Source organism: Pteropus medius, unplaced genomic scaffold (genome assembly GCF_902729225.1).
Source record: "Pteropus medius unplaced genomic scaffold, Ma_sr-lr_union100, whole genome shotgun sequence".
Lineage (NCBI taxonomy): Eukaryota > Metazoa > Chordata > Mammalia > Chiroptera > Pteropodidae > Pteropus > Pteropus medius.
In genome coordinates this window covers 51,392,415-51,420,150 of record NW_024349800.1, presented here as the reverse complement: position 1 = coordinate 51,420,150, position 27,736 = coordinate 51,392,415, and the positions used below count along the sequence as shown (strand labels likewise).

Below are 27,736 nucleotides of genomic sequence, written 5' to 3'. Positions count from 1 at the left end.
CAAGAGGTTCACATGATCATCAGGTGCTCAGGGAGACCGTCTGGGAAGCTATTTTAGGAGTCCGGCAGGAGCCGATGAGAAAATATGAGGAAGGGGTGGATTTTAGAAATATGTAGGAAGTAAAAATTGGCAAGTTTTGGTATTTGCTTGCATGTGGAGTATGAGGGAAAACGCCAGTGTACCAACTGAGAGAAAAAATACGTGAAGAGAGATGTTAAGCTCATTTTGGAAAGTTGAATTTGAGGTACCTGTGTGACTTCCAGTTGGAGATATCTGGTGAGGAGTTGGATTGTGGGTCTAAGACCCAGGAGTTTTGGGCTGGAGATGGAGATTTGGGAGTAATCCGCAGAGATTTTTTTTTTTTAAATCATGCCGAGTGAGCAATATCACCCTGGAATAATGTGTGGATGGTATGTGCTAAAAAGAGGCCTCGGACCTCTTAGAACCATAGGGGATTCTACCCCCCCACCCATGCACGCGTGTGTGCGCGCGCACACACACACACATACACACACACACACACACACACGTCAACAGGTGCTGAGAATTCATGGCATAAACATTACTTCTTCAGAGAAGCCTCAGTTGAGCCCTTAATTAAAATTAGGTATCCTCTGTTGTTTTTGTTTATGAACCCTGTTCTTTTCCTTTATAATTTTGGTCACGATTTAAAATTATATATTATTTTTGTGTTTTATTTGTTTATGCTTCCACTCCATGAGGGCAGGAACCTCTTTTGCTGTTCACCAACTGCTCAGCTCGTAGCACACTGCCTGATACATGATAGATGCTTGATTTATTAGCTAAGTAAATGAAGAAAGTGCAGGCTCACAGAAGAAAATGGATGATAGTGTTTCAGAGGGGAACAGTTTCAAATGCTACTCCAAGCAATCCAGTAAAATAATAATAACAGCATATATTGAGCCCTAATGAATGAAGAAATAAAAGTGTTCATTATATTTGTCGATGAAGTATGGGACGAGTTATCTACTGAGTGAACACTACCCCTCATGGAGCTCTGTCTAAAGGGGAGATAATAACAGTAGCCAACACTCTTCAGGAATTTGCAGTGTGTTCTTTACATGCACTATTTCATTCAGTCTTCACAATAAATCTAAAGCTAGGTAGGTATAGTTATTATCCATCCCTATGTCACAGATGAGGAATTAGGTTTAAGGACATTATGCACTTTGCCCAAGAATAGGTAGTTAGTGGTTAAGCCAGAACTTAAACAAGAACTTTCTGACCCGAAAGCCCATGCATTTGACCACCGTGCTGCGGTAGGGAGATCCAGTAGATTCCTCGTCAGGGAAGTGACATTTTGAAAATGACATTTGAGCAGGAATGGTTTTGCTGCTGTTTATAGGACAGATTAGAAGTACGAGTGACTGGAATTGAGAAACAAGATAAAAGGATCTGCGTTCATCTAGACCGAGCTATTTGGTTTCAAACTAGGGTCATAACTGTATTTGAGAATGAAGGAGGGGACAACCTAAGATCTCTTGTTAAGGAAGAATTGACACAATATAGATATCAATTAAAAATGAGGTATTAAAGAGCGAGTAAAAAATAATTACAAGATTGCAGTCCTAGGAGTTGGAAATTTTCATGAATTGCATTTCTAATATGAAGTCAGAAATGTGCCTTTTTGAGTACATGAAGTAATAAATTTATGATTAGAATTTTAGGTATTTGTACACTGAAAGGCAATATGACAATCTTTGGTATTGAGAAAGGGTTAGAGACAGAAAATTTTAGGACTAGAGAAAAAGAATTTATTCAGATATATTAATTAAAGCCACGTGAAAGATTCTTATGGATCTCAACATTCTTTATAATAAACTTTACCAATGTGGCTGCCAACATGTGGTACCATAATTTGATAATTTTTGAATTTAAGAAAAAGTTAAAGATTTTTCCCATTTAACAATGATAGATGGAGTGAAAGAGAATGAAGAGGTATGTCGTTTGGCCTTAATAAAATCCAAAAGGTAGTAATGAATATAAGGCCAGGGATAGGATTTTGAGTTTCATTAAGGATCCTACAGAGAATAGTGGTTGATAGATACAGATCAGAAGGGATCTTTAAGTGCTGTCACTAACTGGCACAACATGTGAGAGAGAGACCTGGCTGGCATGCTAGGAGAAATGACTTTGTGTTCTCTGGCATCTGTACCGAGATCCTAACATAACTAAACATTTGATCTTTGTCACTTAACTACATAAACACAAGGTTAGGAGTATAGAAATTCATAGTTGATAAGTACCAAATCTAGTCCATTGCTTTAACTTTGATCATGTATATGTTATTTATTTTCCTATTAATATAAAATCCAAACTTTAGGAGTAGACATTGTTTTAAATCCTTTTCAAAGTAGAGTCAAAAATAAATAAATATAAAAAACAATTTATCTGACTTCCACTTATATTCAGTTTTTACATTTACATATGAAAATGACTTTTTTGGAAAATATCTCAGTATCACATTATTTTAACAATATTTTCATCCTAATCTCTATGATTTTCATAAAGGATTATTAATTTTATTTTACAGACACAAAAAGAAAGTATAGAAACACTAAATAGCTGAGGACTTGTGTTTTTGCAGAGATGTGGATGGGTGCTTTTATGTTGGCTGTAATTATCTATTCATTGGGAGAGTACAGTGTTTGGACATTTTCTAACATAAGGAGCTTCCTCTTCCCCTTTGATTGGCAAGTTCATCAGGGTAGATTTCTTATCATTGTCCTTTCTTTTTAGGTGTGAAGTTTTTCAACATGAGTGGCCTCGGAGACAGTTCATCCGACCCTGCTAACCCAGACTCACATAAGAGAAAAGGATCGCCATGTGACACACTGGCATCAAGGTAGGAACACTCTTTTCTTAGTCTATTTCTGGCAGAGCTGCTTTATCATTTTCATTGCCATTTTAGAGCTTTTGTTTCATCCACTCCAAGTTTACTGGCCTTTGTTGAGTCCCTCACCATGTTCTCTTCCTTCCCCAGGGCCCAGATACATGCTGCTCCCTCAGTCCAGCTTGCTCCCTCTAGATTCCCTGTAGCCAACATTTACACATCCTACAGATGCCAGTTTAGTCTGTACTTCCTTAGAGGGAGCCTTTGCTTTCTTCCATAACTATTATGTCAAATCCCCCTTATTCGTGTATCTGTCTCACACGTATTTTTATAGCTCTGAACCAAAATTTCAGGATTTTGATAGTTTGTGTGATTATTTTAGGAGCCCCTGGCTTCTCCACTACACGCTAACCTGCCATTATGTAAGGACCTTGTCTGTTCTTAACTCACTATTTTATCCCCAGTTCCTAGCACAATGTGTTGCTTATATATAAAGGATACAGTAAATATTTGCCAAATGAGTAAATAAATCCATTGTACATCTTTAACGGCTATCTTAGAACATTATGGTATTTAGTAGAACTAAGAAATATATTGGTATGATATCAAGATTTTAAAGAATGATCATTTGTAGAATTAAATATTTGTATGTTATAAGGAATATGATCACCTTAAATAGGCTAAAAGAGAATTATTACTAAGGAGACTCAGAAAAGATTTTAACAGGAGAGTGCCAAGGCACCAAGCTGGAGAAAGAAAAGGGACTATTTCCCTTACAGTTAACACTGTCACAGAAAGATGATACTAACCTAAAGACTCATAATCACAGGCGATTGTCCAGATGCTGGGAGGAATGGTAATATCAAGATACGATCCAGATTTGTTTTGTCAAAGTTAATGTTCTTTATGTCTGTACATAAAGTCAGTCCTACTTAAAGGAAAACTTAAGAATAAGTAAATAAAACTAATGTCTTTTACATTTAATTTTTTATTTGGGAAAATTTTAAAAACCTCTAGAAGAGTACAGACTAGGAAACTACGTATACCCACCACATATAATTGATAAATTTTGCTGTATTGTTATTATTTTATTAATGTTTTATTATATTTGAATAGTCTTATCTAAGTAAAAGTAGAAAAATGATTAATGAATAAACTGATTTATCTGCAGTTAATTCCTCCAGTCTTTTTAATAGTTATGTATAAGTATCTGTGAGCAATATAGAATGTTTATTAAATTTATATATTGTATAATACTGTATATGGTTATCTACAGTATACTTTTTTAAGCATGGCTTTTGAAATATAAATATACATAAATTCAGTCCTAATTCCTTTTGACATAGTATTATACCAGTGTATTACATTTGAAAAATCCATATCCCTACAAATAGACATTCCCTATAGATCAACAACTTTTTTGTTACAAATTTTTGTTCTTATAGCTTGCCCTGCAGCAGACATCCATATACACACCTCCTATTTATACAGAAGAGTTTCTTTAGGCTCTTTGCACATTTTTTATGTAACTACCACATTGTTCTTCAAATGACAAGCATGGGGAATTCCTTTTTTCTCACATCCTTACCCACTGTTCTCTCCTCACTTTAACTTTTTGCCAGTGTGGGGTTATAGTTTTAAGTACGTTTCCTTGATAACTAGATAAGTTGATCATAATTTTTGTTTTTTTACTGCCCATGATGTTTGCCTCTTCTGTGAATTTCCCGCTTGTGTCTTCTGCCCATATTCCTGCTGCACTGTCCCTTTCCTTTTTATTCTTAAGAGTTATTTGTAATTTTCTAGTTAGTTCTCTTTTTTGTTTATATTTGATGCAAATAACTTCTCCCAATTTGTTTAATTCTATTTATGCTATCTGTTGACATACCTTAGGACCTTAGGTTTTCATGTGTCAAGCTTTTTGGGGTCTTGCTTAAAAAATTTTTCTTCTACTTCAAGGCCTTAAATGTATTTTTATGTATTTTCTTCTCATACACATTTAGAGTTTGAATTAATCTGAAATTTATATTTGTTGTGTATAATATAAATTCCCATATAGAACATGTAGTTATGACCCTGTCCTTTCCTTGCTTTTGTGCTGTTACCTTTATAATAGACCAGGTTCCTGCATGGATAGGAATCTCGTTCTGAATGTTTTCTTAAGACTTAGCTCCTTAATATGGGGTGATAGGGCAGGTTACTCTTGTTATTTTTCAAATTGTTTTCCTTGGTCTTGGCCTGTTACTCTTTCATACAAATTTTTGAATCCACTTTTTTAGTTTCCCCTGAAGAAAATCCTGCTGGGATTTTGATGAGAATTTCATTTACTTTTATAGATGAAATTAGAGAGAATTGACATTTTTATTTTCTAGAATCTAAATTGTAATGTTTTTATTTATGAATATAAAGGCTTTTCATTTTTTCAAGTCTTCACTGTTCTTCAATAACAGTCTATAATTTTCCCCATGAATGTCTAGCCCATCCTTAGATATATTCCAGGGTACCATAGAATTTTTACTGCTTTTAAGAATGGTATCATTTTATCTATTGCATTTTTCCAATTAGCAGTTATTAATGTATAGGAATGCTAATGATTTGGAACTATTGATCTCATATCCATCCATTGTTCTAACCTTTATTTGTTTTAATGATTTATTTGTAGATCCTCTTTGATTTTTTGTGTGTGTACATAATCACAGATATCAAAATTTTTATATACATATTTTCTCAGACATCTTAAAGATAATTATCTTTTCATATTTGCTTTAAAAATATTTGAAAACATTATCTTCTCCAGGTTTATAAGTATGGACTTCAGTGTTTAAAAAGTGATATTTTTGATATGGTAAACTAAAAATTTCTGATTTTTGAGATATTTGAGTTCATACATAAATCATCTTGTAATGTTTCTTTTGATTTTGTTATTATATACTGTCTCTTCAAACAGACTGTGAACTCAGTAATCATAAAGAGCATATGTTAGACTTCAGGGTGTTGCCGCCCTGGGTACAAGAGCTTTGGATAGAGAATTCCCCAGTAATCGTTTATTGGAGTGAGATGTCTTGTATCTCCTTCCTGTTACCTCTTCTCCGTTCCTTAACTATTCTTGGAGAACAAGGATTAAAATGCTGATCTTAAAATGGTGGGTAGCTGTGCCTTATGCTTGTTTAACATTTCCAGTTCAACTCAGCAAGTGTTTATTAAATGCCTCCTCCTCAACCAGTACCATGTGTGTGATGTTATAAGGTTATAAGTGAAGTGTGAGGCATGTTTTCTGTCTTCAAGAAGCTTACAAATCTAGTCATGCCACTCATTCTTCTTAAACACTTCTCAGCTGCCCCTTGCCCAGAAATTAAATAATCATAATCAAAGTGATGATAATAGATGGCGTTTATTGAGTTAATAATATATGCCAGGAACTCTGCCAAGCATTTTATATGTATCATCTTTCTTAATCCTCACAAAACTCTAGGAGGTAATTAATGTCATTATCCATATTTTACAGATAAGGAAATTAAAGCTTAGAGAAGTTAAATTGTTGTTAAATAGCTTGTCCAGGGTTACATAGCTAGTAAATGACAGAGAAAGTCTGAACTTGTACTTTTAAGCAATATATCGTACTTTTCATCATGGCATGAATGAGCTCTTGTGATTCAGCCAGGACCTGTCTCTTGCCCTTTTGTTTCTTATCATCTATAGTTAAGCCATACTGAGCAACTTAGAGGTTCTTTAACTTGACATTTTCACTCTCACTCTTACTTTTGAAAGAGCTTGTTTTTTTTCTTTTAGGAAACCAATCTCTCCTTGCCACTAGGTTTAGGCATCTCATTCTCTAGGTCTAGGGCCATCTCTACACGCTTCTATAATATTATAATCTTGCCACATAGTATAATAATGGCCTGTTTCCTTTTCTGTTTTCCCACTAACTGGAGGCTAAGTCTGATTTACTCCTGGATCCCCAGGACACAGTACATGGTTATCTGACACGTAATAAGTATAAGAGCATTTGTTGAAAACCTAACAAGTTGAAGAAAAAAAAGATACGTGAGAAGTTAACTGAGAGTATCATTAATTAGCATGTATGCAATATAAATGGAAATAAAGTGGGTTCGTGAGAGGAGAAATGTAGGTGGCCCAAAGTAATAAAGAAAGCCTTCTTTTCCATTAACGTAGGATTTTTTTGTCACCTCCACCCCTCCTTCAGTTTTGACTTTATTTGAATATGTGTATTCTCATTTTCTGTCCTTTCTTATTAGTTACTTCATTTCATGGTGATTTTCCTAGTCTCGTTTTTAAATCATTTTAGACACTTCACTATTTCATTACTTTTAGCTTCTTCCTTCCTCTGTCACCTCTCTGTCTGCTTATCCTGCCCATTCTCTCACTTTTCTTTTTCTTTTACTCTGCAGTGGTTTCAAGCACTTCAGTTTTACAGAGAAGTTAATGTTGAAAACAGATTTTTTTGGACACGTGAATCCAGTTGACTCATGCTGAAATTTAGACCCACACATTTAAACAGATCATACTTTAGACTGAATCTACTAAATAAGTCTAATATCAAATAGTTTCTCTAACATAAAGGCAAATGAGCTCCAAAACTATCAGATTGCAGAGCTAGAGTTCTCTAAAACCTTCTGTATATCGAAATGTATGTTACTCATTTTCTTCATGCCGAGTTTTCAATGCCTTGGTGTGCAGTTTGTCAAAATATTTTGCTACATGTACTTGCTGTGGAAGTTGTAAGAGTTTTACGAGGTAAAATTGGACTAATTACTTAATAATGAAAGATTTAAAAGGTAAAGACGTGTGATTGTTACAGGTATAAAATTTGGTTTTGTTTTGGGATGTGCACTATTTAGTAGCACTTTGTTTTATGTAGGTAAATACATTTGATTAGTTGAGTTGGTTCTTTTCAGCTTATTATGTTGTTATGTAAATACTATCACTTTTGTAATCTTTTGTTAAGAAAAATAAATGGTATTTTAATTGTTGCCAATTGTGAGCTTTTTAACATCTGATCTTTCCCTCTTTTCATCTTTTTTCTACCACTGTTGCATACAGCCAGTGATTTTGATTGCTGCTTTTAAAACAAAGAGCTAATCGTGACCAATTTTTTACTGTCTTTGTATGTGCTATATAAAGCAGATTGCCTGATAATTTGGCTAAGGGGTAAAGAATGGAAAACAAAAATGAACAATATTTGAGGGAATGTAAAATGCTAGTTGTTTACACTGAGAACTTATCCTAAGTTCTCATTATTTTGCTTTAAGATAAATTGAGTTTGATTTTATTTATTCTATTAATGAGAACTTATAAGTAGATGATATTTTCTATTTTTTTATAACAAAGTTATATACTAAAGACATTCTTCTCTGTACCTTTATACCTAATTATTGGTTTGTTATTCTTTTTATTTTACTTTTTGGATAGATACTTTTTTTTCTTTTGGATGAGAATCAACTAGTCTAATCATTATAAGAATCAGGTTATCAGATTTCTATTTATAACTTATTTAAACTCTAGTGTAGTCTGCTCTGCTTATTACAAAAATATTTGAAAAGTCAGATTTTCTATGTCAAAGAGTTATTTAGAGCGTAAAATAATTCCAAATGCAAATAATATATGTACTCTTTGCTTCCTTTTAATATCTAGCATTCATCAGTCATTGAAATAGTCAATGTACATACATCATTGAGGAAATACATCTGTGACAGCAGTCATTCTCTTTATGTATTTTAGCCAGAATTGTTTTCTGCACTTTCGTATTTTGTAATATCTGTTTTTTAGATGTGAATTTAAATTGTTTCCTAAATCTGGTTTTATACTCTCGATAAAAATAGGAATCTCTCTAAATGCGTAAACATTAAATACTTGATCAGAGAAGGAAATGCAGTGGCGGTAATGCACACTAACTGGATGTCCTTTGTGTAACAGCACTGAAAAGAGGCGCAGAGAGCAAGAAAATAAATACTTAGAAGAGCTAGCCGAGTTATTGTCTGCAAACATCAGCGACATTGACAGCTTGAGTGTAAAACCAGACAAATGCAAGATTTTGAAGAAGACCGTCGATCAAATACAGTTGATGAAGAGAATGGAACAAGGTAAAAAAAAGCAAACAACATGGCTATGTGCTTTGTTATTGAGACATTGACAGTATGTGATTTTATTTATTATTAAGAAATTTCTTTGAACTTTGTAATTTTATTAAAGAAACATTTTCGTTTAGATGCTCTTTATTTTAGAAAATAAGTCTGAGAGCCTTCTCGTTACGACAAAGTGGTTTATTAAGTTAGGTTGGAAACTGGTTGCCTTGGGAGGTTATGGGCCCTCCAGTATCATAGGGCATAGAGTCAGGAGACAGTAGTTTTTTTGTCAGAGCTGAGGTTCTGACATAGAGTTGAAAGGTAGTAACTCAGTGTTAGGAAAATCCCTCCATCTGAATAATAAGCTTGGGCTCTGGGAAAATCGTAATGTATTTTTATGGTTTATATTTATACTACCCATATTTACTGGATACCCCACACTACAAAACCCCTGGGTTACCTGCCAGAAACAAAAAGCAAAGCACTTTGGAGAAACACTCCCACACCTGGCCCCATGGGATTCCGAGAGAAAAAGTGCTTCTGAGGGTGATTTTATACTAAAAATTTACATAACATATAAGAGAATAATCTATGATGAGTAGAAGCACAAATAACAAACAGGACTGGACCTCAAAGAACTTCAGATTAATAGAAGCAGTGTGAAAATACTATAAACAGATATGTTTAAAATGATTACAGTGATATGATTTTAAGATTTTAGAAGCTGGAAAATGGCTAGTTGGTGACAACTGATTTATATTTTACCTATATTCTCAGACAGGAGAAACTGAAATTTTGAGCCTGCAAAGGGGAGGACCAGCAAGTGGCACATGGCCCCTTCCCTGCTCAGTTGGTCTCAGAACCCTTACAACCTGGCTCAGAGTCCCTAAGCTGAAGGTGGGAGGATTCCTTTGGGGAAATTAAGCAGTCCAAAGGAAAAGACACGCAAACACTGACAGTAGGGAATGATCTCCCAGTGAAAAAAATCAGCTCCTTGCTTTGCTCCTGCTCTTCACACAGCTACCAGTCAGAACTTTAGTTCCTCACTCTTTAATATGAATAAAAATCCAAATATTCATGAAAAACCTGTAATATAGAAGAGAACAAACTAAGCAAACAAACAGAAAAAAAGAGAACTCATAGGAAACACAGATAACGCAGGAAGCAGAAGAAAACTTAAGATAACCAAACAGTCCTTCAGAGACAAAAGGGAAGATATTTGATCCGTGAAACAGGAATAAGATGCTATAAAATGAAACATTCAAAACAAATAAATAACTCAATTAAAAATGGGCAAATAGACATTGCTCCAAAGAAGACATACAGATGACTAATAAGAACACAAAAAAACATGCTCAGTATCACCAGCCATCAGAGAAATGAAAATCAGAATCACATAGAGATACCACTTTGCATCCACAAAACAATAATGTATTGTTCATGAAATCATACAAATACAGTTTAGGTATAAAAACATGCTTAGAAATTATTATGCTGACCTCAGAATACCGGTTACTTCTGAAATGGGACAGAGGAGGAACGGTGGCAAAGCTTTACCTCTATTTGCAGCATTACATTTATGTAAAAAGGAAAGACCTGAAGCAAACAACATTAACATCGGTGAAAAATGAATGGTGGCTCTGTGAATGTACGCCCTGTCATTTTCTGTTTTTTTGATTTTTTTTTGGTTTTTTGGAATATTTCATATATTAAAGTGAAAAAATGCATCTCTGTGTTCAATAATACCATATTTGGTTTTTGATGAACTAACTAGTCTGACAGAAACTTTTATTTAAGTATTATGCTTTAAGATGATGGATGGATGATTTCAACAGCACTTCACAAAAGAATTTCAAATCACTTAGGGGTTATAGTTTTAGCAGTCAGATCATGACATGAATGTGAAAGGTTAGCTAGATATGTAGACTCACAAAAGGAAAAATCATATCTTCTCTCTCTCTTCAGTGGCAGTTGATCAAATCAGAAAAGAAAAAAGAAATGGAAGAAATAATCATTCTTTTATAATTTGTTAATTTCTTGAAAACTTTTGGTGCAGACTTTTAAAAAAGGCTGTATACACATTCGTACCATTTTTTCTGGACACTGGACTTGGTGGATCAGAATTCAGATCTTCTTGCTACCACTTATTAGTTATATTATTTGGGATACATTACTTAACCTTTGTGACCCACTTTTATCATTTACAGAATAAGTATAATTAAGATTAAATATGAGATTGCCTAGATCATAAATACATGTTATTTGAATCTGAAATTAGATGAATCCAAGTCATCTTAAACTTGCCATTATAGAAATAAGCCTTTTTAGGATGTATGACTTTTTGGTTCTTTATTGTAGAGAAATCAGCAACTGATGATGAAGTACAGAAATCAGACATCTCATCGAGTAGTCAAGGAGTGATAGAAAAGGAATCCCTGGGACCTCTTCTTTTGGAGGTAGCTGTTCTCATTGTCTCAGAAAGTGATCAGAATCTTTGTTTTAGCTACATTAGTTTTTCTTTACCTTCTTTTGTGTCTTAAATCCAATTAATGATTTATAAAAGAAAGTTTTAAAGAACTCGAATATTTATTTTATTTTGGAAACTATTTTGACAGTTGTCAATATTTCAGAATTAAATGTGAATAATGAACATAAGAAATTTTCATAAAGCCATTCTAAACAGTTATTACTGTATGAAGCCTACTATATGGCTTTGCCATCTATTTCTGTGGTGGTTAGGACCAGTTGGGAAAATAAAACAGCTATTTAGCTAGCTGGTGCTGTCTATATGTCTGCTGTAGAATTTCACTTTTGAATAAAGGATGCCTCACTTTATTGCAGTAGGTGTTTTCCTGGAAAGTTTTCTGACTAAAAATTTGTTAATTGTTTATGTAAACATTGTAAGAGAATGTACTATTTTAACAATCCTCTATCAAACTTTTTAAAGTAAAGAACTTTAAAACAGGAATTACTTTGTAATTACTCTGTAATTTTCATCCTGCTTTTTCTATTTAGTTTTTTTCTCCCACAGATGATTTAGTATTCTCAACACAGATGATTTGTTTCCAAACAGGGTCATCACCTTAAGTGCTCTCTCTCATACATGAATGCTTAAAAACATGTGTATGTGTGTGTACACACTCATGCCCCATAGTGTATGCTTTTCCATCTCTAGGCCTAATTTATATACACACGCACACGTTTATTATATACATATATGTATTTGTATGCATGTATTTGTATTTTATGTATAAGAAGCATATAACATATATTCTTTATATATATAAAATAAATTCTCCTTTCCTTCTCCTACCTCAAAGTCCTCCTTTGTGGTAAAGTCTTCCTAATAACTCAAACTGTATAGGTCTCTCTATATTCTAACTTGTTTATACATTTTTTTCCTGTTACCCTAACCATTTCTGTGTTTTTGTATTCACTATAATTCCCTCTACCAACACTGCTAATGTAAGAACATGCTCAAAATTCAGTACTTGCTTTTCTGGTTCCAGAAATATCATGTATTCTCTTTGCTTCACCTTTCATTTCTATAGAGATGACACCCAAGTATATATTTCTTGCTTTAACTTTTACTCATAATCCATTCCTGTAGTTTTGATAGGCTGCTAAATATTTTTGATTCTCCTATTAGCAACTTCTCTTTCAGAATCTAAATTATTTATTTCCCCTCCACGTTATACAAGTACTTTCTTATTTTAGACTATTGATTTTAATGATTTTTGTTAGGGGAATGAGCACATATTCTTTAGAATTGTAAAATATAAAAGATATTGGCCTTTGAAACTCGATGGAAACTACTCTCTGAGCCAGTGCATACATGTACAGCTGGGAGAGGGAGAAGCTACTACATGTGATGGACTCTGATTTTTTTATCATATTCTTTTCACAACCCATTAAATTGACTGCATGATACATGACTGCATTTTGGAAACAGTGTTGAAGCAATTATAGTAAAAATGTTAGCGGTAGAATCTAGACGTGGTGGGTATACAAATATTCACTATAAAATTCCTTCAACTTTGCTATAATTTAAAAAATTTTAATATAACCTGTTAGAGGAAAATAAGTTAAAGAAAGAAAAGTACTTTAGGCTCATTTCCCACTTCTACTCCATCTTTTCCCCTTGCTTGGCCCCTGTCACCTACCATCCCACTACCTGCGTACACTTGGGCCCTTCCTAGCACTCACTGTTTATCCCTGCTACTCTGCAGGATGTTAGTAGACTAGTGTTTTCATAGTCTCTAGTTTTTTATGGGGTTCTGCCTGCCTTCTTAGTACCCTGAGTTTAAAACTGGCCTCAGAACTTTATATCCGCTTTCAATTTATTAAATATTTATTAAATTTATTTTCTGCATATAATATCATTTGAGATACTGAAGAATTGTAAGGTATAGAGGGCCTTCTGATTTCTGGAGTTCCTGTAGGAAAATGGCAGTCATTTAAATCCTGGTTTCACCACACGTTCTTCAGAAACCACAGAAATCAACAAGGAGAGCAACAGATCATCCACAAACTGAATACAGCACAACTGAAGACAGAGAATGCTACTACTACTAGTACTTTAATTTATATAAACATTTGTTATTGCTGTATGAGAAAAGCCCACAGCACTTTACAATGAACAGAAAGTGACAGGAAAACATCTATTCGAAACCGCTGTAAAAAGAAAACAAAGTAAGAATTATTTTTTTAGCTGATGAAATTATTACCCTGAAAACCACTGTGAATCAAAGGAAAATTGTAATACAACATCACACATGAATTAAATGTCATTAGGCAAGCATTTTCAAATATGAAAAAAACATCAAATTAGAAATTCCAAAAACTCAGAATAGAAATAAATGTGTCTAAGTTCTTGACTGCGAGGCACAAATAATATTTTTATGTATGAGCTATAGATATATGAAACAGAGACCGTAAAATGGAATTACTAACTTTTACAGACTTCACAGCTGCCTTCGTGTACAACCTTTTCTATCCCTCTTCTGTACTCCCCAACCCTGTCCTTGTTGCCTTAAGCTTCACAGAGTCTAATCCAGGGCAGCTAAGAAGAGGTGGCAGAAAAGCTACGTGAGATTGTCCATTGAATTATCCAGACTGCAGTCTAGAGCTGCTCTGTTCAGTAAGATAGCCACTAGCTGCCTGTGGCTATTCAAAGCTGAATAAAATTTTAAAATTCAGTGTTTCAGCTTCACCAGCCATATTTAGAGTGCTCAGTACCCACATGTGGTTAGTGGCTACTGTATTGGACAACACATATATAGAACACTTCCAACACTGCAGAAAGTTGTGTTTTACAGTATTGGTCTAGAGCGACTTGCTCAGATAGAAGATCTGCCCGTCCGAAAAGTGACCAAATAGCCACCATAATATGACAAATCCTCACTGTACAGTTTCCAATTGATTCCTTCCTGCCACCTTTTTTGAACATAAAATAAAGGGAGCATGAATTAACAATGAAAGTATCAGAGATAATTTCTTCACATTTAAAGAGAAAATGGTATTAGAATTTGTTTATTCAACAAATGTTTGTTACTTGGCCCATAGTAAGTACTTATCAGTACAGGCATTTATTTTAAGCTCCTCATTTTGCATTTCTCTTTGCTGCAATTTATAAATTCCTTGCCTCCTATTCAGAGCTCTGCATTATCTGGCTCTGATGCTCCTTGTTTCCTACTGTTCTCCAAGAAAAATTCTGTTTTCATCACGAAGATCCCCCTACACCTCGCACGTGCATCCAGGCCTCCTTTATACCATTCCCTACGTTGCCAGTGTGGCGCTTGACACCACTCCCTCTCCCATAAAACCCTCCCATGGTGTCTCTGATAGAACTCTTTCCTCTCCCCTCTGGCTGTTCCTCAGCCTCTTGTGCACATTTCTTTACCTGTCTGCTAAATGTTAGCATCCTCTAGGGCTTTGGCCCTGACTCTTTTCCTTTTCTTAAAAAAAAAAAAAAAAAAAAAATTTCTCTGCACATATTTTGGGCAGTTTTATCTACATCTATGTCTGTGTTTATATGATATATTCATATATGTGTGTGCACACGTGTATGTGTGTATAAAGTATTAATTAGGGTTCTCTGGCTTTCAAGTAGCAGATACAATTCTGACTAAATTAAGTAAATATGAATTTATTAGAATGCTATTTAGATATTACAGAAACATGTTTGGAAATAGGATGAAACCAAGGTATCTTAAGAAGGCTAGAAAGCAGAAACTATACAAATGGTCTCAGCAAGACTCATTTGGGCAGTGCTTTCCTGCTAGAATGAATGTTTTCCAGCCATATTTGGTCTTTTTATAATTTTCCTCAAGTTCACATTTAGGGAGGAAGTTTCCCACTGGCCTGATTAAGAATCCCATGAGACTTTTTTTAATGGAGAAGAAGTAACTCCCCAAAGGAAATCAGATATTCTGTGGAAGGGGAAAAGATGATTGTAGTTAAAAACAAATAAACAAAACCCAAATGGTGCTGTAAGTACCTGTAAATTGCAAATGCCTGTCTTTAGCCAAGATCCATCATCAGAACTTCCCTTTCATTATATCCTGCTGCCTTTTGACCATCCTCATCTGAATGTTCCTCAGTCATTTCAAATATAATATTTCTAAAACTAAATTTATAATCTGTCTCTTTACATTTTTTTTAAAAAGTCAAAAAATGAAAGACTAAATTTTTTTCCACCTTAAATCTTATTTCTCAAGGAAAGGCACTTACCTACAAAAACTCTAAAGTCATTCATGAAGAATTACCCTAAATGCTTGTTCCCATAGCTGCTAGAGGTGACCAAATGCTGTTTGTTCTGCCTTTGTCAAATTCTCTTCTGTCACCTCTACTGCCTTATTTCAGGCTCTCATTTGAACTGAAGTATCACAATAGCATTGCAGCTGGTCTCCTTGCTTCCAGTGGCCACACCACATCCACTGCCAGACGATCTTTGTAAAAGCAGATCATGTCAATCTCCTGCTTAAAAACCGCGCCTTCAAGATAACATAACCCCCACTGCCTCAAAGATAAATTTGTTATTGTTTTGCTTTTCCTTGAAGCTTTTTAAAGAAAAAAAAAATTACTGTTAAATATAATAGACATATGACAAGTACGTACAAAGCGGTTCCTTTTTTTTTTTTAAACTTCTGAGCCATTTCCTGTTTTGAATAGCCTGTCACATCTCATTCACCTGAGCTGCTCCTCTGTGTCCTCCAAGCCTTGGCTCAAGCGTAGTGTGGCCTCCTTCCAGGAAACCTTCCCAATGATAATCATCTCTTCACCCACTTTGGGTCCCTCACTTTGGTGTTTAACGTTTATGAATTGCTCTATTGTACTATATTGTAACTATACGTATTTGTCTTTTTCCTTTCAGAGGCTATAAAACTGTTGAGAATTATGTGTTTTATTCCCAGAACTTTCTCTAATGACTAACACATAGGTGATAGAGAAGCTTATGTAGTCATTTAAAGCCAGGGCCCTGTGAGAACCCTACCGTGAGACCCACGGCGGTCCTCCTCACAGGGCGGAATCCTGGGTGGAGGGAAAATCCCCGCTCAAGATTGATGATGTCGTACCGAGTGGACAGGCATTTGTCATCATCTCCTTGGTGCGGCTCAGTGTAAGACCAGCTGTTGGAACTTCGTGAAATAGGAAGATCCCTTCCCAGGAACACACATGGAGGTTAATTATGTGTGCAACGTAAGAGGGAAACTTGTGAAATAAGAACAAGTATTGGCAGATTATATTAATCACACATACTTCTAGAAATTAGAGATATTTGTATATTTATATAGTCTCAAAGAATATTCCCTGAAATGTTACCAATCTCTCAGGGGTGGGATTTTGGCAGATCTTCTAGCTACTTCATTTTCATATTTAAAAACTTTTTGCAAGAATATATTTCATTTATAATTAAAAAAAAAAAAATAAGCGTTTTCAGCAAAAGACAGGCTGCCTGCCTCTCAGGAGTGGGGCCAGGAGGATAGCTCTGTGACTGGCAGAGCCTTTGTCGGCCTGTTTCCCAGGCCCTCCTTTTCTGGGGAAGCTGAGAAGAAACATGGTGCCCCACACTTCACAGAGGAAACGACAAGTCCGTGTAAGGGAGGCGAAGCACACACCTGGGGGAGTTCTGCACTCCCTGTCAGGCCAGCCGGCGTGTTTTCCAGAAGCCAGTTGCTAGAGTAATTTCCCAGCCTGGCAGTGAGGCCGCATGCAGTCAATGGGAGGAGACCTTGGAGAAGCTCCAGTAAGTCTGCCGCAGTGGGAGACTGCAGGTACTCCGGGCCTGCTGCAGTGAAGGAGAACTTTAAAGTCCTTTGGATTTAGTAAACGCCTTAAAAATAATTGTACCAAGTAGTCTAGGTGAATCCCTGGGCCTTGCTGGTCCTGGAGGTCTGCACACCAGCCCCAAGCCTACCACTGACCAGTCTTCAGACTGGGTAGAGATAATTCTGAGAGTGGGTCTTGGTCTCTCCTAGCCGCTCTGCAGATAATGGGTAACTTCCAGAGACATCCAGAGACAGACATGAAAAGTGAAGAAAGCAAGGGAAAGACTGGCTGTGGCTTTGAAGGTAGACAGAGTCTCCAGGGAGAATGAGGAGCCAAGAAGGATGTGCTGAAAACTAGATTTACAAAAGGAGAAAGTAATGCCGAGGCGTTGGGTAGCATGGCCCTTCAAAAGTGATTCACCATGAAGCAGCCAGGTTTTACTCACCTGCCTTTCATGTCAGTCTTGTTTCTTGCTCTGAACTGTGATACTTTTTTATACCCAAGCTGGTCTTTATTAAACTCTGAGAGACCACAGAGAAAAAATTAAATTGTATTGACACTAATTCAATTAATAGCTACGAACATTTTAAAGAATTTTTAGATCTACTTTTAAAAAATTGATACATTTACCCTAATTGAAATTTAAAAAAATCATACATCCATATTTCAGTTATCCCTATTTTGCATAAATTGCAAGATGAATGTGTGTGTGTATGTGCATGTGTGTGTGTGTGTGTGTGTGCGTGTGTGTATATATATATATATCACCTGCTATGAAATTTATAGCTAATTTGACAACAAGCTAGTCAGATACGAGGGTGATTTCCTGTGCTCATCAAAACCCAAAATAGTTTAGCGAAGGATTTATTTAGTATTGAGGTTTTCAGATTATTAATCACACCGTTCTCCCTTTTGCATTATTAATTAAATGAGAAACAGTACAACAGTCAAGTGGAATAAAGTATTAGGAATATTTTGTGAAAGAAAATATTAGGAATATCTTTAATGAGAGCAATGTGGTTGTACTGGATTATTTTTTAAAATCTTGCTTGAATCGCAATGATTTGAAGATGTAGTTCTAAGTTTATTTTAATATTTGGTTTAAATAATCATCTTAGTTGAAAAAGACACCTCACAAAAATGAGGTAGTTGGCAATGGAAAAATATATCATTGGATGAGCTTATTACTAAAGTCACAATACTCATTTTAAAATCCGATTCACAGTTATGCAGCATTTTTTTTTTGAAATTCCATCTCCCTTGATCTCAGACAAATCAAAAGATATTGCATTTTCACATTTAAAAAAAATGGGTTTAATGCCCACTGAAACTCGATAGTTTTTGAGCAGGTAAAAAGTTTTGTTTCTAAATGTTTAAACTGAGAAGATAATTTTTATGAGTGATTCATGTCATTTTCACCAACAAAATCAAAATTATGATGTCATTTTAAAACATCCATTTTCACATGCTATCTCTATAGCATAAGTGTCTTTTTGAAAGGCAGTTCTTATTTTTGTTAAATTTTCATCTTGAAGGGACAAAATTAAGTGTTATCTTGAAGGGACAAAATTAGGTGTTATTGTTTGGAAAATATTTGCTAGATAGCATATCATCATTACCACTTGGCATCATAGAAAAGTTCAGCAAATTGGGACAGTTGTCTTTTCTAAAAAGAAAAATGAGTAGCCCATCAACATTGTTAGATGGCTCTTTTAAATATTTTCCCACAGATAACCAGCAAGCCCCTTGTATGATATGAAGGATTTTTGTCTTGTTCATTACAAAATTCTGTAAATGTTCTGCTTTTTAAAGGTCTTTTTTCTATTGCTTATATATATTCTATAGCAAGCAAACTGCAATATATTGCAGTTAATGGAAAAATTATAAATAAGTAAGGTGCCACTGTCTACTTCTCCATTTTGGATCTTCTCTTGGGATTCCATGGTTTATGATATGTAACTGTCAGGACTAAGTGAGGCACCAGGGTGTCATTATGTTTATTAAATTTAATTTCTTATGTTTTGAGTTACACTGTAAATGGGGGTTCTAATTTTTTTCCTGCACCCCTGTAGATATTCTGCTCAACCTGGGGCACATATGTCTCCTTTTGGTGACCTCTAGCTCTCTCTCAGTGTATAAGTGGCCCTCTGTGATTTGGCTTCTGTCCACCTCTTAGACTTATTTCCTGCCACAAGCCTGCTTTGTACCATGTACCCCAGCAACTCCAAACTGCTTTTTCATTTCTTTATGTGCCATGTCTAGGATCTTCTTCCCTCAAACCTCTTTCCCTCCTCTACTATGCCTTTTATAACTAAGGTAGGGGCCTGTAAAGAGTCTTTCTTTGCCCCTACCCTGACCTCAGATTAGGTATCCTTCCTTGTGCTCATAGAATGTTCTGTGTATGTCTCTGATACTACATTTATCACTGGTATTATGTTTCTGTCTGTCTACCATAAGCGCCTTGAGGGTAGAGAGCAGTTCTTAACCTATAGTTTAGAGATGTTTATGACTGAATGCATGGGTCAATCACTTCTCATTTGCTCCCATAAAATTTCTTTCTAAGGAAGAAGGGTGACATATTCATTCATGCCTATTTGAAACAGTGTACAATCTCTTTATAAGCTTGACCCCTCCGCAAAGAACATACAATATTAAATTTTCTATTCGGTCCCCCCCTTTTAATGACAGATTTCTCATCTCTTTTTTAATACAAGAATGCATATGTTTATTCTTTTATCTTTTTACCTCCCGACCTCTTAATCTTTTTTTTTTCTTCTTTTTTTGGCTTTGCAGGCTTTGGATGGATTTTTCTTTGTTGTGAACTGTGAAGGGAGAATTGTATTTGTGTCAGAGAATGTGACCAGCTACTTGGGTTACAATCAGGAGGAATTAATGAATACCAGTGTCTACAGCATACTGCATGTAGGGGATCATGCAGAATTTGTGAAGAATCTGCTACCAAAATCACTAGGTACAAAGAAGTGTGTTTTTTAAAAGAATATGAACTTTCTGTAGATTCTCCTTATGTAATGTTATTATTTTTATAACACATAGTATTATTCTAATATTGTTACATTTAAAATATTTTTAAGTTTAGTTTCATCTTGAGATGTAAAGGGGGAATGTCATCAAATAGCTCAGCAGTTCCCAACCTTTTTGACACCAGGGGCCAGTGCTCCTACGAGAATCTAATGCCCGATGATTTGAGGAGATGCTAGCGCAGGGGAGCGGCTGCAAATACAGATGAAGCTTTGCTGGCTCTCCCGCCGCTCACCTCCTGCTGTGCGGCCCCGGTCCTAACAGGCCACAGACCAGTACTGTCCATGGCCCAGGGGTTGGTGACCCATGAAATAGCCAATAGAGAGCATTGCTTTTATCATCTTGCTCTGGATTATGCCACAATCATCTGACCATAGTGGGAGGCAGACCAGATAGTTGCTTTGCCACAAGAAGCTTCTGCTTGAAATTCCCTTTGTTTTCCATTTTAATTATGTCCAAGAAAGAGACAAATGTATATCCTTCCTACCAATCTGCTTCAAGGGGAAAAAGCAAAAAGGGAGGTGGAAGGGCAAAGGGAGGAAGGAAAGAAAAGAGGAAGGAAAGGAGGGGGAGGGAATGGAGGTAGTGGAATAAACTGTCATATTACATATTTACTAAAATAAACATTTTTGGATATAAGTGCTTTCAACTCAGGAGTTCCAAATGTGGTTGGATGGGTTGTTCACTGACGAAGGATCCTGGCTCAGAGGATGGGTGGGGTCCGATTTCCAGCCTCCGTTCCATTTACTAAGCCATGTGCCTAATCTTACGCCTATATGTGCTCCAAAATTGGGGAGAGAGTCTTGGCTAGAGATCCTATATAACTAAACCAAACATGCAGATTAAATGTTATCCATAACTCTCTATTTTCTACATTGTTTACTTGACGGAATGGAAGCCGATTTGTCCTTTGAAAAATAAGTGTTTATAGCAACTGCATCCTGAAATAATTGTTTCTATTAAAATCAGTAATTTGATATTTGAATTATCAAGGGGTCTTATATGTTTTATTATAGAATTTTAGAGTGGAAATGATTTTAGAGATAATATAGTAGATTTCTTTATTTTAAAGATGAGGCAAAGATTAAGTAATTAAACCAAATCTTATAACTACCTCATAGCAGAACCGAAACTTCTTACTCCAGTCTAGGTTAGTTCCATGATTTCCTCTAACAGTTGCAGAGTGATGACATAATGAAAAGGAAGGAGGGTTGATGGAGAGGATAAGATAAGAACACTGTTGGGAATGGTGAGAGAACAACCTTAAACGCCCTCTGACTGCCACCATGGTTTGCATGTAACATTGTAAGTGGGAAACGGCGACCCGCCATGTAGAGACTGATTCTCACTGGAAATGTACAGACATCTTTTCTATAACTGAATTCAGTTTTCTTACACTGAATCAGGTGACATTTCTGTTTTAACAGTCATTTTTATGTAGTAACTTATCGATTACCCACAATATTCAAGGTATTGTAGTAAATAATATGTGCAAATAAGATTAAGTGCAAAAAAAAATGGTTATAAGAAACAAAATTGGTCTCTATCCTTTTCTAAGTATTTTTTTTTTTTGAATCACAGACTCTTTCGAGAAACTTTGAATCCCTTCTCCAGGAAGGTGTGCATGCACACAAGCCCATCCTTAGGTGTTCATGCTTGCCAGGGTAACACTCCTGCTTAACAATGGACCTATGGTTTTCAATCATTTTTTTATTGCCAGAGTATAACTGGAAACAGCTATTAATTAACTGCTGTAAAAGCTATTAATTAACTGCTGTAAAATTCTAAATAAAAGAGCTAATAAATTAATTTTTAATTTTTGTCTTTAACTGTTTTTATAAAGGCTGTTAATGAATTAGGGTATTTGTAAGTTCTTATCTTCAAGCGGGGAAATTCTATACACTCTCTTGGAAATTTTACCGTTTTCTAATTGGTAGACGTTTTGATTTGCTAAGGAAGATAAGTATCCTCTTGCCTCAGGATAACCTTAGATGATCTGAAGAGGTCTGTCTGTCTTTTAATCCAAGTATCTAATTAAGCAGATGGCTAAAGATATGTCTTTTGTATCTTCAGAGCTTGTATTTTTTTCACTTTATTCACAGGCATATAATCAATTTTTCTTCCACAGTAAATGGAGTTCCTTGGCCTCAAGAGGCAACACGACGAAATAGCCATACTTTTAACTGCAGGATGCTAATTCACCCTCCAGACGAGCCAGGCATTGAGAACCAAGAAGCTTGCCAGCGGTATGAAGTAATGCAGTGTTTCACTGTGTCACAGCCAAAATCAATTCAAGAGGATGGAGAAGGTAAAACAAAGGGTGATTTTAAGGTGTTTGATTGCTTTTTCCATGGCTTTCAGGAGTAGGGAGGTAATTAATCATAAAAACTGCCTTCTTTAGAGAGTATTTTTGGTTACTGTATTATGTATCATAAGGGCTATTTAATTTGCTATTTGTTAAAAGTATTTGTTAAAAATACCTAAGAAAAAAAATTGCTAATATCTAGAATCACTCCTTTAAAATGCCCCCAAATTTTCAATTTTAAGCTGGCATTACCACTAAAATGTCAAATTCAAACCAACTTGCTGCCTCGAAATAAGAGATGTCACTGACTGTTGCCAGTTGGAAATGTACCAGATGCAGCAGGCTGTTGAACAGCTCTGATTTTTTTAAAGTTTCAAGTTTAGAGTGTAGGGAACATTGGAGGATAGAGTTAGCATTTTTAAGGCCATACAAGGTAATTTATAAGGAGAAAGCTTATGAACAGATGAAAACACAGCTGAAGCTCTAATATGAACACGGTATCAACATAGCATTAAATATGTGACAGTGAGTGAGTTTTCCATGTGAACTTAGAATGAGCTAAGTTAAGAACACCACAAATGGGAAACTCGAGTAAGGACCTGGGAAGGTAGGAGAAAGAGAAGTCAGTCAGATGCAAAAAAGGCCATGTATGTAGTCAGTCTCACCAGGGAATGGGTGCCACAGTCAGTTGGGGACTTTCTACATAATACATGTTCAGGGCTGCCTTATGTGATTAAAGTTCATATTTAGCTGTGTGATATTGTGTGTGGCACTCAAAAAAAAATTGGAAATGAGACTTTGAAAAAATTATAGATCCTACAACATAAAGTCCTCTGTCAAAGGCAAATTATGCTTCTTCAGAAACAGTTAAATGTTATTTTTCTCATATGATAATTATCTGCACAGTGATTGTAAGAATAATCTTTGTGGCCAGTAAGTACTGATGAGTATAGGAAATTGATTATAAAACTGTAGTTTAAAAACCACTGTGTTGCCTAAATCTAGCCAGAACTACTACTTCAAGTTGATATCATCCAAGTACATGAGATGCATCAGTCTTCTCTAGTTTATGTAAGAACATTCCATGGGAAGGAATAATTTATGCTAACTAGATCTCTACCTGAAGTTGCCAGTTTTTGGTTGCCAGCAATTTTATTTCTATACTATTATATCAGAGTGACTCCAATATCAGATCCTATGTCATGTACTGTTTCTATAAAAACTGTTAATGGCAAGTAATAGATGTGACTCATTTTCTAACCTCTTCAATTTCCCCTTCTTGTTTTGGGCAGATTTCCAGTCATGTTTGATTTGTATTGCACGGCGATTACCTCGGCCTCCAGCTATTACGGGTGTAGAATCCTTTATGACCAAGCAAGATACTACAGGTACGAACTACAAAGTTCAGAATGTTCCATCAGTATTAATGATGTGACTATGCTTTTAAAACTAATTACGTCCAAAATTTTGTGTCCTTCTGTTCTCTGCTCTTCGGACTCTGTTGACTAGTCTTATGCAGAAAACATTTTAAGTGGTGGTTTTGATAGTGTGCATTTTAAATACTGTAATCATCGTCACGAGCAGAGTGCTGGGGAGAACATTATTTTATAACTATTCACGTACCTGTATTTGTTTTGATTATAAATTATTTTTCGTAATCATGGAATAAATTAAGGAACTATGGCAATGTAGATATAAATATATTCATTTATAAATGGATACAAGTATGGTGGTTTTACTTTATACTTAAATGTATCTAGCTATCTTTTTTCCCTTATTCTTTTTTAAAAAAATTTATTCAGCCACAATTATTGACTGCCTAGAAATGCCTGTCACTATGTGTGATTGCTCAAGGCATACATGGTTGAGCAGAAAGCAACGATGTAATTACAAATCGTGGTATGTTATATGATGAAAAAGGTGTGAGATGGTATGAAGTAGGCTAACAGGGAGGACCTATTTTAAAATTAGCTGGTTAACAAAAGCCTGTCTAAGGAGCTGATATTGAACTCAAGCCCGAAGGGTGAGGTGGTGCCAACTAAGCAAAATACGGGGTTTGGAAGGGGACAGGGAGGAAGGGGCATGGTGCAGAATGAGTGCTCCCGACTGAGGAAGCAGAGCTGCAGAAGCCCTAGGTAAGACTCACAGGTGCGAGCGAAGAGCTGCGAGAAGGGCAGGAGAGCCACAGTGAGCGGAGGCGAGAGCACCGGAGAGTAAGGCCTTCAGCTTCAAGGCCGACTTCGGCATGATTTTCAGCAAAACAAATTGCTATTATTCTTTACAATTTGTAAGGTATTTTTCATATACTACATAATTTTATCTTCGCTCTAACACATCAGGTTTTCGTACTTTTATCAATCAGAATTATATATTTGTCACTCACTTTTCTAATTTTAAAATAGATACTATATATTTTTTTATCACACTGAGATTTAAAAAGTCATTTCTAGTAAATTTTATTCTTTATGAAAATTTAGTTTTTACATACTTTTTTACCTTTACCATTGTTTATATGGGCCTATTACAAAATTTACTAATTTTTTAGTCCCAGAAATCTGATATTCCTATGTTGTGTGTTTTATTCTTGCATTTTTACACTGTCAGCTGCTCTTACTGAAGAGCAGGTGGGGATAAATTAGCACAGATAATAGAATATAGTAAAGAGAATGTCTAGGAGCTTGGGGATACACATCTAAAAGCAGCAATTATCAATTACCATACCTTTCTTCATTCCCATTTTAAGTCTTCCATGTACATGTTCCTTTCCATTTTCCACCAGTGAACAGCATTGGAAAAATTTAATAAACCTTTATTGAAAACCAAAAATTTCATTGCATGGAGGAAAAATAGGGTTCACTAAAAATTAAAACTGGTCTTTTGTGTCAGTAAAACCAAACAAGGGCACACAAGAGAGCAGAATAAAAGCTCATTGGAAAAGGGTGATGGTTAGGCCACAGAATAAATGTGGGAGATGGGGAGGGCTAAAAGTTATGAGGCTAATTTAGGAACAGTATTTTTCAGCTTTTCCTCATATTGCATTCTATAAATTGAATCCTAAATTGGATTGTTGTAAAGAAGACTGTATTTTCCCATAGAAACATTGTTATCACTATTAGTTTTGTTTCTAACCAAGGATTCAGCATAAAATCTCAGATATAGCTGATTTAAAAATAAATTTATAAAAATTTAAAAAATTAAGCTCAGGATTATAAAATAATTATAAATCCAAAGGGTACCTCAGAGATCATAGAATCTAGGCTGCCCAATTTACAAATGAGGGAATGGCAATTTTTCCAAAACCATGCAGCTAGTTGCTAAGAACAGGCATCTTTAGGCCCTAATATAGCAGTCTTTATTTATATTACATTGCCTTCCACCAAACAACTCTTAAAAGGGCATCACTGTGCTGTACACACCTAGTACACAGAAGATAATAAAGAAAATATAAGACATAAAACAGAAAGATGCCAGAGAAATATAAAATATTCTTAAAATGTAAAACTGATATTATATCATAGAACAGATTTAGATAAAACATAACTTACTATAGTAAGTATTAGATATTTAATTCCTTAAAATTTTAGTAATACTTTTAATCCTATATGGGGTAGTTCCTGTTTCTTAAAAAAGAAAAAAGTCTTCTACCAGGAAATGTTGAACACTGGTTTATTTGTTTGTTTGTTTGGTTGGTCTGTTGGTTAAACTTTCCTCTAGCAAGCAGAGATATTCTAAATCAACCTATTCATGATTCTCTCCTAAGATAGTCATTGCCTTGCCCAATCATATGTTATCATTGCTGATAATTTAACCACCTTCTCTTCTCCAGTCTCACAATTGCAAACTCTCTTGCTCTCTCATGGGCCAAAACTGACATGAACACATAAACACGTGCACGCATACATGCGCTTCTCCCTTAATCACTGCCTCTGGGGAGTATTACTGCCTGTGGGGATTATGTAACAGTGCTTTCTCTGCTGTAACCAACTCTTGATCTCTGACATAATAAGAGACAAGGAGTAAATAATTAAAATTCTTAGAACATCCAAAATTGTAGTTTCAGTCACAGAGTTCATCAAGCTTTCTCTAAACTGTTCTTAAATAACAAAATTTCCTTCTTTAAGTGTTAATTTATTTTTTTCCTACCATCTACATTTATGTCAGGACTTCGGCAACAGCCTGCTCAGACAGGCTCAGGCACATTAGATTCAAGACTAAGTTAAAGAGGTCTAATAAATACTTATTTCTAAACAAACCAAGTGAAATACATGAAGACATGATTCGTTAAAATGAGGAGGCACAAACAGTGCAGTAGATTTGAGCCGATTGTGTAAGAAAAGGGAAGATGAGGAAAAGACAATCAGGCATTCATAGAAGTGGAAACGTGAGTGATGAATAAACACAAAAAAATGCTCAACCTCATTAATTGGGGAGAACAAATTTAGACCATAACCATTTTTCACCTACTACTTGTAAAAAGAAGGAAAAAAAAGAAGCCTGACAACACCAAGTGATGGAGAAGATGTTGGATTAACAATAACTGTCATATATGTTTTTGGAAAACAGTTTAATATCATGAAGTTGAACATTCACATAACGTACGACACAACAGTTCCATTCCTGCCTATGTACCCTAGAGAAAGTCTCTTACAAACATGCACCATGGAAAATGTGAAAGTTATTCATAGCAGCACTGATTGTAATGACAAAAAACATCATTCCCAGCAGAACAATTTAGGTGTCCATCGACAGGAGGATGTGACAAATGAGTACAAACTTAATGAAATGCTATTAGTAGTGTTCAGGTTCTGAATTGGATGCTGGGTTTGTGGGTTTTCACTTTATTAATCTAATTTATATATGTATATATCTTACCCATATTATTTTGTGTGAATATAAGATTGCATAAAAAATAAAACATCTGAACAATCACAAACTGGATTGTCTCCGAATTAACTAAGGAATAATTTACCTGAATTCTTAATGTTCTCTCACTTGTTATCTTTTTATGATTTCGTTGCTTTCAGTCTTTGTTTACTCTTAAATGCAATACTGCCTACAGCCCAAGAGGAAGTAGAAAGGAAAAGATTTGCTTACTTTCTTATATCCTCTTCATTTAGTTATTGGAAATTAATTTAAACCAAAATAATATATTCACCTGTGCTTCTTTCTCCTCAACGAGTGGTTCAG

General features: G+C 35.3%; 1 protein-coding gene across 10 annotated transcripts in view; it reads left to right on the top strand.

Annotated features, from left to right (window-relative positions):
* The window catches only part of NCOA1 (nuclear receptor coactivator 1), a 194,990-nt gene that overhangs the window by 112,384 nt on the left and 54,870 nt on the right, over nucleotides 1–27,736 (top strand). For all 10 annotated transcript variants that reach the window (XM_039887677.1, XM_039887680.1, XM_039887679.1 and 7 more), the window contains 6 exons: nucleotides 2,761–2,866; nucleotides 8,786–8,952; nucleotides 11,293–11,390; nucleotides 19,999–20,176; nucleotides 22,373–22,552; nucleotides 23,842–23,937. In XM_039887677.1, the coding sequence (XP_039743611.1) occupies nucleotides 2,778–2,866; nucleotides 8,786–8,952; nucleotides 11,293–11,390; nucleotides 19,999–20,176; nucleotides 22,373–22,552; nucleotides 23,842–23,937 (808 nt within the window). In that variant the 5' untranslated portion in view covers nucleotides 2,761–2,777. The remainder of the gene's footprint in view (nucleotides 1–2,760; nucleotides 2,867–8,785; nucleotides 8,953–11,292; nucleotides 11,391–19,998; nucleotides 20,177–22,372; nucleotides 22,553–23,841; nucleotides 23,938–27,736) is intronic.